The sequence below is a fragment of the Stylophora pistillata genome, chromosome 6, assembly GCF_964205215.1.
Source record: "Stylophora pistillata chromosome 6, jaStyPist1.2, whole genome shotgun sequence".
NCBI classification, from domain to species: domain Eukaryota; kingdom Metazoa; phylum Cnidaria; class Anthozoa; order Scleractinia; family Pocilloporidae; genus Stylophora; species Stylophora pistillata.
In genome coordinates, this window is record NC_142524.1 from 32,799,891 (window position 1) to 32,812,390 (window position 12,500).

Genomic DNA, 12,500 nt, shown 5'->3' on the forward strand with positions numbered 1-12,500 from the left:
GTTTCATTCCAAATGCGACAGTAAAGGACCCACGCTCACCATTGTTCAGAGTGGAGACTTCGTATTTGGTGGATTCACTGAAGAGTCTTGGAGCAGTAAGTATCCGGGTATTGTAAGATTTATGTAAACAGAGAAAAGAAACCTGCTACGCATATGATTAAAAAGTAAAAATATGGATTATTGATGTTGCACACAATGTTTCCGAAATGATCATAGCTCTTTTTTCTTTTCACATTAATTAACATTTTAAATGAGCCACAAGCGCTCCTACGAGAGAGAGCAAGCTAAAACGACATTTCAACAATCAATTTTTCCTAGAAATGAAATTGGCTCTAGGGGCCTGATTACATGAGCCGGGCTGATTTCTTTTGTTTTCACGCTTTGGCGAACACCAAAACAAAAGAAATCAGCCCGGCTCATGTAATCAGGCCCTAGGTTCTAGTATTTCATGGGCTGTTGGCTCAAAGTGATGACAGTTTTGGTTCGCATTTCTTTTTCGTGGAATTATGTGATAGATCACAGAGTTGCCAGATAACTAAAGTTTTCGATAAGCAATTAAAGGATCCCTTCCAACCACAATACCCTGCGCGCCCAAACAGAAAAAATAATTAAGAAATAACTAGTCAAATAGAAAGAACAATAAATTTGGAACGCGATTGAGGAAATTCAAGACCTCAGTGAGGCAAATGTACTCGGATGAACGAGGATTTCTTTCCACTTCACGACTTGTCCAATACCGGATGGCAGAGAAAATGGCGGATTTCACATATCGCGCGCGCAATGTATTGTGGTTGGAAGGGATCCTTTAAGGATAAAAACCAGCGATATCAAAGAATGACGTCTCGACGGCTCAATCTCAAATTCAAATAAATACATTTTTTTAGTTCATTATTTGGAAAAAGTACGTATGAAGGTCTCAATGCATATGATTAAGAAACAAAAACGATAAATAAAAGATAAAATAGGTGAATAAAATACAAGCGTGGTGCGCTTGAACTGTCAGATAAAAAGTTTTGTTTTGATGGAGTCAGATTGAGTGTTGCTTTTCTTTCTTTGATGAAGAGCATTTCATAAATTAAACAATCCAGTTTCCGACGGCATTTCTTAGGGATTGTAAATTGGTCACGAAGATCTTTTTTCCTTAGATTGTGTACGTCCCGTAGGTGTTTACCAAGGACAGAATGCTTGTGCTCATTAATGCGCTGAAATAGGTGTCTGCGTCGCACAGATCACATTTGTATTCATAAACAACGCATTGTTCGTTAACAAGAAAAAGGTGGTTTGGGTTCCGTCACTCTGATCTCGTCAGCAATTTTCTTGCTCGTAAACACTGGGCAGAAATCGCTGTTAACTTTCTTCGCGAGATCGGAGAGCTGTCCTCGTACTAAGTCAGCTGACCGTTGATTTTTACAATACAATACAATACAATGTATTTTTAAATGGTATAATAATCCTAACGGGCTTATTAACATCAAGCGTCTGTTTTCGGTCTTGAGACTCGATGAATCTGGCGATTGCACAGTTTTAAAAATGAGTCTCTCAGGGTACTTAAGCTAGAGAAAGATCGCTTTCAGGTTGTCACATTCGGCATGTGACAGCTATTTTTATCTTTTATTCCTCGTTTTTATTTCTTAATCATATGCACTGAGACCTTCACCCGTACTTTTTCTATATAATGAACTCACAAAATGTATTTATTTCAGTGTTTATTTGAATTTGAGAATGATGGCATGGAGCCGTCGAAACGTCATTCCTTAATAGAGTTGCCTGACTCTTACAAAAATTTCCCTGAGAAGCATTATTTGATCGTGGAAGAGTAACAGTTTAATTTTCCCCATTCTGGATTTGTCTTTCCGGGCGGCTGTTAAACCAATCTGTGGTCCCACCAATAGACTTAGAATACTTAGTTTTGACTGGGCGGTTGAGTTTCATACATGCACACGATTTCTTTGATGGAATCGAATACACAGTTTACCGGTGATTATTTATTTTCTTTTGAAGGAGAAAAAGTCGGCCAAAATTGCTGAAATTTCTAAAAATTCTAAAACTCGTCACCTTGTATCGGTTTCCTCAAGTGTAACGCAGGTACGATATCTATTTTTTTTTTTCGTCCGAAGAAAAGCTGCAAAAGTGGCTTGACCACCGTGGATCTTGCACTAAGATTTCTGTCGTTACCTTGCCCCCTTGTATTTCTTCTTCTCTGAACAAGTCTAAAAATAAAAACGAAGTCCCACACTCGCTTAGGAACAAAGGTAACATCCTTACTTCGGATATACACAGGCCTCCCAATCGTGGAATTGGAGTTTAACGTGGTGAAACGAACTATCGAGTATGACCGTTGTAGTGCGAGCAGCGAACGAAAAGTCAAAAGTAATGCAAATTGAAACTTTCGTTTCAGATGATTTAATTACGATTTCATCGCCCTTTCCTTTCCACAAACCCAACGCTCTCTGCGCAACGACTGAAGGCAGGAAAGCACTAATTCAGAGTCTCTTACGAGTAGGCCAATAAATTATCCAAAAATTAACCTATTTTCTTGAAATCCCCGCGAATGTCTATGAATATTTACAATGGCTATGACATAGTATTGCTTTCAAGTTCCATTTCACCAAATTGTCTCAATTTTCCGGAGCAGCTTAAGAATGGCTTTATTCTCGACGTAATTTCGCTTTGTGACTTTCTTAGTAATCGCGTGTAACTTTGTACGTCTACAAATTTTGAAAATATTAATTTGTTATCCCAAACTCCATGATGGAGAGGCTCTCAGCACAAAAGCAGATCACCGAGCTAACTTATAGTGAATTAATGAAACTTCATTCATTGACAGGCCAAGGTGGTTACGCGACATGCACAGAAGCATTTTTGTTCAGCATTGTCAACCCGCGTGGCCTAGAACCCACCAAAATGCCACTCAAGCAACAAGATCACCAATACGCCATCTACTGTAAGAGTGACTTTGGACCAACGTTTGGGGGAGGGAGGGATGGGCATGACCTATACATCTCGGACAATGCAAACATATCCGCCTCAAGTTCAGTTTGTCTCGGCGACACTTATGATACTTGTGATATTTACAATGGCTATGATTTTAATGATTCCGACAAAACTACCGTAAGGGATGATTACTTCTTTACTGGGAAAACGCTTTTCAACGTGACAAATTACGAAGTGCTTCAGCTCTTCAACTGAGATGTAATTCGTGACAGAGGCAGTTCATAAATAATGAATGACAGTCGGTAACCTGGAAAAAAATTATGTAACTTTCAGAAACTGACTATGATTAACAAACATACTCTAAAACATACTCTAGGTCATTGCGTTCTTCATGTAAAGAATATTTAGTGGTTCCAAGAAGTAGATTGAAAACATATGGAGACAGAGCTTTCTCTATTGCAGGACCTAAATTGTGGAACGATTTACCTCTAGAGATTAGGAAATGTGCTTCAGTGGCAACTTTTAAGCAATCCCTTAAAACTTTTTTATTTAAGTTAGCATATGGGTTATGAGATTCGTTTTGTTTTGAGATGTTTTTGATTTATATAGTAGATAACTTAGGCTATATTTGAATTATATTGTATATTGTAGATATTTTATATTATATATTTTTATATTTTATATTGTAATTAGGTAGCGCTTTGGACAATTATTGGATTTTAGCGCTATATAAATAAAATTATTATTATTTATTATTTAAACGAATAAGGCAAAAACAGGAAAAATACAAGTAGAAAAAGAAAAAAAAAAGAAAGAAATTGAGTGAAATGTTATGTAAACTGAGAGAAGGAGTCAATCATTCCTTGAAAATCGAAACAATGGCTGTCACAAACGTAATAATTGTCTATGTTAAGTTCGTTAGAGTGTGATCGAACAGAAGTTTCAGGCCCGGAGTAACACGTAAATTGGTGAGTCATTAAAGGTACTGTTCGTGTGTTTAATCTATTCGCTTTATGTAAGAAAATCTTGATTGACGGCGACAAAACAGGAAAAACCCGTGTACCCGTGATAGTTTTCAAGGCCTTATTGCCCCATTGGCAGACAATAGTTGGGTGTCCTGTGCGGCAATCCGGTTTATGGTTAGCCTGTTCCAGGCGTACAGTTACCTCGTTCCCAATGCCTTTCCCTCAGTTGGGGACGGGAAAAGGGCCTGGGAAAGAGGTTGATACAGTCAATAAAACGGGGCTATACTTTTGGTAATCACGCATTTCCATAACGGTTTTTTTTTCAAAGATTTCTTTTCTTCGAGGAAGTTCGAAGTTAGCTTTTGTGTTTGCATCTTAGAATATGCTGCTATATCGTACCCAGTGATGCTATATATCATAAGCAATCAACGGGTGTGCCTAAATCCCACTGGCTAAAAGGACAACTAGGACTACAAGAATCGAGTTTCTGAGTCGTGCAGTTTTCGGAAATTGTCGGCTATTCTGATGCGGCGGTCTTTGCAGTTTATTTCTTGGTTGAACACGGAGGCAGGTAATTCAATTTTAAAAAACGTCATCAAAGCGGCGTGTAAGGGCCTGCATGCACTTACTACCACACCAAATCCTTAGAATAATTGTTTTTTTGGATTCTACATTTTTTAAGCTTTACGTTGATATTTACTCTTCAAGGGTCATCAAAAGCAATGTGCGCACGCATGATTTTTTTCGGAAGACACTCCTAAAGGTCCTGAAGGTCTACAATATTAAGCTAGGCTCATGTATGATATGTGCATGCACTCTTGATAAACATATGAGCTTGTGCAATTCCGATTATCGACCTTAGTCTGTCGCTTGCGATTCCTTCATTTGCCGTTACAAATGTTCGTCCATCTTATATCTTCAAGCGTGCGGTACCCTTGCACCTCGGGGTGCGTGGAAGCATTTTTTCGCTTAAATAATTGATCGACATACGCGAAGGAAGATGTCCGTAAAATATGTGACAAAAAGTACATTGCAATAAGTATTTTCTAACCCAGCTGGTAGAAAACGTACGGAGATAAAATGTATGTAGAATTTATTTATTGATTACACAACCACATATACCTGCAAACAAACATGAAAGGTTTACAAAAATTTATCATTGAAGAAAAAACTAGTTATAATCTAAATGAAGCTAAAAAGACATCTTAAAAGTTCGCTTAAAACGTTCCGTACGAATACGAGGTAAAATGTAGTAATGGCCGCGAGAACGGAGCGACCTTTCCCTCTGCATGGGAAGTAGGTCATGTAGGCAGTGATCGCTGTCTTTCTACAAGCACGTCTGTAGAAATCCATCAACATTTTGTGGCCAGCACGGAATATCTGCAACAAACATTTTTATTACTTTCATTTGCTTTTGTTTTCAAAGCCTCGCTCTCAAGCTGAGTACATCGAAACTAGCCAGCTAAGCTATTTTCGATTTCCCAAGCTGAGGTGTCAACACGTAAACATGCTGATGTCACTACAAAGTTTCTTGAAGACGTTTTGCAACCTAAGCATTGTATGCGCCATCTTAAGAAATATCTTACTGTTTGTAAATTGGTTAGTATTATATGATTATGACACTCCAATAACCGTTTATCAGCACTTACCGAGAAACTCAAGCTTTTGTGATTGTATACTTGGTAATTTGAAGAAGTTACGCTGAGTCGAAACATAACTCGCATATATTTACCGAACAATACTTGGTAATTATCAGTTTCGATCTAAATGCTTGCGTCAGTCCTTTTCACTTTGAGATAAAAATTCTGAAAGGCGTCAGAATTTCGGATAACTTTGTTCAGATAAATTTGTCTTTCGAAGATATATATAGAACGGTATGTAACATAGTGTTTGAGTGTAAAAATGGTACGACTAAAAACATTCCTGAACGCAACTGTTTTGCTGATAACTGTTGGGCAAGTCATGAATATGTAAACGTGCTTTGTTTACAATCGGATTTAAGAGTTAGCTTTATTTAACTATCTTGCATACTTTTCCTCAGATTCTTTCCTCGGATGAAGTTTAAACCTTCAATAAGCTTAAACCTTTAATTATTGTATCATTTTCCAGCTGGTAACATGCACGTAGAGACGCGTTAAATCAACTAATCACCGTCAGGGTCCAAATTAAATTAGCGGTAACGAACAAAAAGATTTTTCCCACTCACGCCGTGACTGTGCCAAGAATTGTCAAACTTTAAATGGACACAAGTTCGTCTCTAGATATCATAATGGTAATATTCCTTTAAATGTGCACTTTAGGCAAATTTCTGAGTTCATAGAGCAAGTAGCTTTTTTGGGATTCCAGAGCAAATAGCTTTTTGGGGATTCCCTTTCGTATGAGTGATACACATGACTAGCTTCATAACATTAGCTTATTTCAGTATAATCACGAAACTTGCTTTCATCAGCTTATCGTCGCATTCGAATAGGAGAAGATCAACGACACAGCCAAGTATTTTAACTGAGGTGGAGAATCGCTTAAAATATCTCGCGAAATCTGGTGAAAATTCAATTGAAATGTGATTAACGTTAAGAGGCAACATGGAAAGCGCTCAGCACGTTTCCTCGATTATCAAACTCAATGTCGGCGGTCATTACTTCGACACACGTCTACAAACACTGACCAAAGATCCAAACTCAAAGCTGGTGGCCATGATTTCTGAGAGGTATGAAGAGAAACTAGGCAAAGACGGCGCCTTTTTCATCGACCGTGATGGAACTCACTTCCGTCTTATACTCAATTTCCTGCGCACAGAGAAATTAACTTTGCCAACAGAAGCAACTTTTCTCGAAGAACTCAAAGAAGAGGCTGAGTTTTACCAGATCCAAGGGCTGGTGGATAAAATAAATAAGTCAGCGAGGGACGTCGTTAAACTCAATGTCGGTGGTCATTATTTTACAACAAGTCTCCGAACGCTAACCAAAGATCCAAACTCGATGTTGGGCAAAATGTTTTCTGGGAAATACAACGCGAGAGCCGGCGGGGACGGGGCTGTTTTTATCGACCGAGATGGAACTCACTTCCGGTTTATACTCAATTTTCTGCGCACTGGGAAGCTAACTTTGCCAGATGGAGCAACAGCTCTCGTTGAATTCAAAGAAGAGGCTGACTTTTACCAAATTCAGGGGATTTTGGATGAGTTAGATGACACCAGACTGAGGTCGGAGATTCTTACAGACGAAGAACAACAAAACCTGTTGTTAAGCTGGTTACCTCCTCACGGTGACGTAAGAAGACGTCGCCTCCGTCTTTTGTTCCGTGCTTCTCGAGACGGCTTCGCGGCAGCCACCTTTCACGATAGATGTGATAACAAAGGACCCACAATCGTTCTTGTACAGAGCGGAAACCATATTTTTGGAGGTTTCACGGAGAAATCTTGGATATACAGTAAGACGTATATTGCATATATTCAGCAGAAAATTAGTAATTTCAGCTACACTACTCAACAGACACTAATATAGTGAACCATTAGGTTTATTTTGCATGTTTCGGTCGAGCACCAGCGTACAATAATGAAGAAACACATATAGAAAACCGTTGCATTCTCGGTAATCGTTACCAAAGCACACGAGAAAAAGACATACCGCGAGCTTAGCAACCACTAGCAAACATCGTGGTTAGAACGGCGGCCAGAAAAAACCTGCCATAAAAAACCCCGTAGGGAAAAAGAGACAGGAAATCTGGGTAGGAACCAGGCCCAAGCTCACGTAACCTTCCTTCTAGGCTATATGCATACTTACAAAAAAAAAATAAATGAATAAACTTAGCAATAGCTGAGAAGGTGTCGGCCTAGAATGATTGCCCACGTGCAATCACAAGCTTTAATACTCGTATCACTATACCCATAATGCATCGATGCTCAAGGGCCCATGCCCTTGTCCTGATGCTCTCGTGCCGCAGAAATATTTAATTTCCGGCTTATTCGTTGGCACTCAAACGCCAGAAATTCCATTAGTACAATGGAATCACCTCCGACATAATTACAACCACTAAGTGTTAGGTAACTCAGATAAAAGAAAATCACAATAATTCCGAGGGCAACAAGAATGTTTAAGGTTGCAGAAGATTAACACACATAGCAAATAATTAGGCTGACAACTTCATCTGGATTTTTCAATAATCTTTCCATGAAACTGAGAGATAAATATTCAAATCGCTGCGACAGTCTGAAATCTGTCTGTTTAAAAATTCAAGAATTGTTTTAAAGAGCAAGACTTGAACTTCTTATTTCTTTAATCTGCATCAAATATTTCGCACTTTTTTCGGTCAAAGCTAAATCAGGAAACTTGATTTCTTCCTGATTTTACGGAGCTATTATAGCCGTTTTCCTTTAGAAAAGTAGAATTTTCGCATCCTTTCACGGATCGAATAACTTCCTTTTCTGGGATAACTTAACTCGAACCTTGATTGATTTCCCTTGACGGTTCGTGTTGTTGAATTAGTGCGATCTCAAAATTCAACATATTTTACTCATCCTGCGTCATTATTTCATCAACAGACCAGGGAGGGTACACCACATGCAAACAAGCGTTCCTGTTCAGTTTGGCCGACCCGAATGGCCTGGAACCAACTAAACTACCACTCAAGAGTAACAACCAGATGTATGCCATTCTCTATAGTAGCAACAATGGGCCAACATTTGGCAGCGGTTGCGACCTTCGCATTGCAGACAATGCAAACATGTGTGCTTCAAGTTCCAGTTGTCTCGGCCATGTATACGAGATTCCTTCAGCGTGGAATAATTCATCATCCTTAGCGGGAGAAGGACACTTCGTGGTAACCAACTACGAAGTATTTGGATTCCAACCCTAACTCCAAACGGGTGGGAGTGGGGATTTTGGACTCCAAACGGGTGGGAGTGGGGATTTTGGACTCCAAACGGGTGGGAGTGGGGATTTTGGACTCCAAACGGGTGGGAGTGGGGATTTTGGACTCCAAACGGGTGGGAGTGGGGATTTTGGACCAAGCAAGAATGTTCTCGTACACCTATTTAACATTAAAACATATTCTCAGTGGAATTAACTCTCTAACTCCTAGGAGTGATTGACATGCAAATTCTCCTCGCAGGTTGCGAAACATTTTCCAGAAAAAAAAGTCCATGACAATGACAAACTTACCAGCTGGAGAGTTCTATGATATCACATCAAATTCTCTCAAAAAGATAATGTCACTAAGGAAATGTATGGCGGTTAGTAAGGGTAATTTGAGAATTATCAGAGATCGAGAGTTAAAGGTTGAAGCAATTTTTTATAAAGGAAATTTATTTAACCGTCACTAGATAATCTGTTTAAGTGAATTTATCAGCGGAGTTTTTCCAGCCCAAGATAAGAAACCTTAGAAAGGTTTTTGATGTAAATTTCCCTTAGATGTAAATGTTTACTTGATAATTCGTAGAAGTGAACTCATGACGGAATTTCTCGAGTCTTAGAGACCGAGTCGTTCGAAGTCATTTCCACTCAGTTGTAATTACTTAAGTTGCTTTTTGTAACTGCAGAGTCAGCACATCGATGAATAAAAATATCAGTACAGGAGACATTATCCTCTCTTAATCATAAGACATAAAGTCAAGTCTTTTGTCCCTCAGAATGTGGTCACTTCATGTCCTTTTCAACTGAATACTTTTAGAGTCTGCTAGTCTGCTTTAGGTGATGAGGTCGAATGTTGCTTTCATTGTGCCTTATTACCATGAACAGCCATAATCTTAATTTCAGTATGATTTTTTACCTACATTTTGAGCTATACCCTGAATCAAATTCTGGTGAGCGAAAGATACTTTTGCTGTCCAAAGCGTTTCTCTCTTTACTAAAATTTAGATACTTTGTCTAGACAACACTTACTTTTACAAGTATCAAGCGACGATAACAAGAGAGAAGTGCTTTTATAACGTACGCATGGTATACTCTAAATAATTTGAGTGGCTGAGAAGAGCAAACTGCTGCAAATCCCAAATTTACAAAGAGCTAACAGCTCCGTTCCCCCCTCCCCCCCCTGTTGTAAAGCTTACGAGGTTATCATAACCCATATGGCCATGCACCAGCTAAAATGTTCTTATATCCTAAACGTGTAGTCCCAATAAATGTGAATCAGTATGGCATTACATCTGGATGTTGCAGCGGATCAGTGTTTGGTTTGACAAAACGCAAATGAGTCTTTTAGCCATGACGTGACGGCTTCTAGTTGTAAAGACCTCGGCTCGACATATCAGTGCCCCAAAGGACAAAAGGGAACGTTCTTCACAGGATACCAAGAATTAATTCATGGTATCAAATTATCAGGGAGAAAGTTAGCGTGAAACATTGCATCTGGAAATTTTAATACACTCGGTTCGATAACGAACTGCTTCTCTGAAAATGAATAATGCCTGGACTCGAGATAGAGGGCAAAAGCAAGCCTAAGAAATATCTCGCTTTTCAAAAAGTAATGAATGTTTTTTAGCTAGAGTTTTGGTTTTATCACTGAATTGAGTTGATAATGTAAACTAGCCACCGTTAAGAGTTTGTATCGCTGACTTTTGGAACGTTAGTCTTTCGTTAGCCCTTCGTCAAAGCGAATGGCGAAAGGCTTATCATTTGACATTATCGCTCGTTTTGGCGCATTTTCGATGAGGACATACAAGAGAGAACATCCGTAAAAATTCTGTCGATAAACCTTGATCAGTATTTATTTAAATTTTCCTTTTCTTTGTCCAATTATATCGTTGGACTCGCTTGAATCATGGCTGTTTTTGTTCCCGTTCTTTGCCCCTCACGACAACGGCACATTCATTAGCTACTCTTTCGCTCTTTGCAAAAAGCTGATGACCGTTTCCAAGACTGAAACAATGTAGGCACCCCCACCCCAACCCAGAATTACCTCAGTAAGGTCCTGATTCTATGAGCCGAGCTGGCCCGGTTAGCCGGGCTGATTTCTTTTGTTTTCACACTTTGGCGAACACCAAAACAAAAGAAATCAGCTCGGCTAAAAGGACCAGCCCAGCTCATGTAGTCAGGCCCTAAGACTTGAACTCGAGACAATAACCAAAATATTTAAGCATCTAAGATACGACGGCTTTAACTTGAGAGTCTCAAACAGTGCAAGCATACTTCTCAGTTAGGCTGGTACTAAGAACACATCTGATTTTTCTCTTGAACGAGAATTTTTTTTTTCACAGAAGATCCAGATTGTTTTAATTTAATTTAGTCCATTTTCACTGCATTAAGTTTTGCAGTGGGGTCGGACTAGAAAGGAACATAGGAACCATTCGTGCTAGTCCACCTTCCCACCCATCCCACCCCAGGGGAGGACATCCATCACACAGTAATCTCGTGTGTGGGAAATTAACGTCTCCTACCCCTAACCCTGCAGGTTAGGGGTAGGAGACGTTAGGAGAGGATAAATGTAGGAGGATAAACGTTAGGAGAGGATAAATGTAGGAGAAATTTATTCGTCCCTATCCGAGAAGACTAGAATATCTAACCATTTCTTGATGTTATAGAAAGGTAGCAAATTCTCCTCAATCATTTCAGACCCTGAGTGTTGGTCCGGCCGGGGCTCGAACCCTCGACCTCCCGCACAACAGTCCAGCGCTCTATCCATTTAAGACAATATGCATAAAAATGTTTCTTCAGTCTGATTGGCAAGTTGATATGTGGCCAGTTTTCAGGTAACACAATGCAGCGGAGAGATAATTTTGTGCAGAAAAGAGATCATAAAATGGTCTCACTGGTTAAAGCAAAATCTTTCAAATATGGAAAAATTCCCCTCCCCCCACTGAAACTATAGTCCTCGAAATAGTTAGCGACTCAAACGACTTATCGTTTTACCATCTATTAACTATCGCCAGGAACTATATTTACACGTGCAAAATGAAAGAAACACACCCCCAGTTTTATAAATACACAAACATAAGGTAAATGGTTGAATAAATGAAAGAAGCTGAACTAGGCGAGGCCCGGTCTTTTACTGTTTTAACGTTCATCCTAAGTAAGTATTCTTTAATCTCTTAGCCTGTAAAAATTTGTAGGTGTAATGTGTATGTGAAGAGTTAATAAGTTATGATAATGTGGGGGAGGGAGCGTTGCGTGACGAGTCCAAACAACGGCTGCGAAGGAGACCATAAAGTGAATGGTTACTTCTATTTAGTAACGCTAAAAACTAAAGGGCGGTCTATGACTGCATGTGCCAACTGTTATATAGCTGTCATGACTTGGTAGACACGAAAACTGGGATGTAACATAACCCAAACTTCAATAATCGAGCTTATTCTTTGTTAAGGGCTGGGGAACTATCGTACCTGTGCCCATTCAAAATCAAGCTTGGAATCGGAAATTTGAACGCTAAAAGGAAGTGAAGTGTTATATAAACAGGAAATACGCCGTATGATGCACGATCCTCGCAGCAGAGAGCGCTATTTATGCAATAGCGAAAATCAGACCTGAAAAAAATCAAGCCTCTACGGGATTCGAACCACTGACCTCTGCGATACTAGTGCAGCGCTCTACCAATTGAACTAACAAACCAACTGGGAGCAGGCCATTAAGTTGATTCGTAATAAACCCGTGATGATAAACAGGAAATGTA

At 39.4% G+C, this 12,500-nt stretch overlaps 2 protein-coding genes across 2 annotated transcripts in view; both read left to right on the forward strand.

The window, feature by feature from the left end:
* LOC111324973 (uncharacterized) overlaps positions 1 to 3,752 on the forward strand; it is a 4,326-nt gene extending 574 nt beyond the window's left edge. The window contains exons 1-2 of the mRNA XM_022928639.2: positions 1 to 95; positions 2,828 to 3,752. The exon at positions 1 to 95 is cut by the window's left edge and continues 574 nt beyond it. Of these exons, the coding sequence (XP_022784374.2) occupies positions 1 to 95; positions 2,828 to 3,189 (457 nt within the window). The 3' untranslated portion in view covers positions 3,190 to 3,752. The remainder of the gene's footprint in view (positions 96 to 2,827) is intronic.
* A 1,715-nt stretch (positions 3,753 to 5,467) lies between these two features.
* LOC111324971 (uncharacterized) lies at positions 5,468 to 9,472 on the forward strand. The gene is made up of 2 exons (XM_022928636.2): positions 5,468 to 7,328; positions 8,440 to 9,472. The coding sequence occupies exons 1-2, from the start codon at positions 6,482 to 6,484 to the stop codon at positions 8,751 to 8,753; spliced, it is 1,161 nt and encodes a 386-aa protein (XP_022784371.2). The 5' UTR covers positions 5,468 to 6,481; the 3' UTR covers positions 8,754 to 9,472.
* The last annotated feature ends 3,028 nt before the right edge of the window (positions 9,473 to 12,500 follow it).

What these genes read in the sequence shown, in the direction of transcription:
- LOC111324971 (XM_022928636.2), top strand. Translation starts at nt 6,482, where the DNA reads ATGGAAAGCGCTCAGCACGTTTCCTCGATTATCAAACTCAATGTCGGC. An exon ending in GGAGAAATCTTGGATATACA is followed by an intron (nt 7,329 to 8,439) that starts GTAAGACGTATA and finishes TTTCATCAACAG; the next exon opens with ACCAGGGAGGGTACACCACA.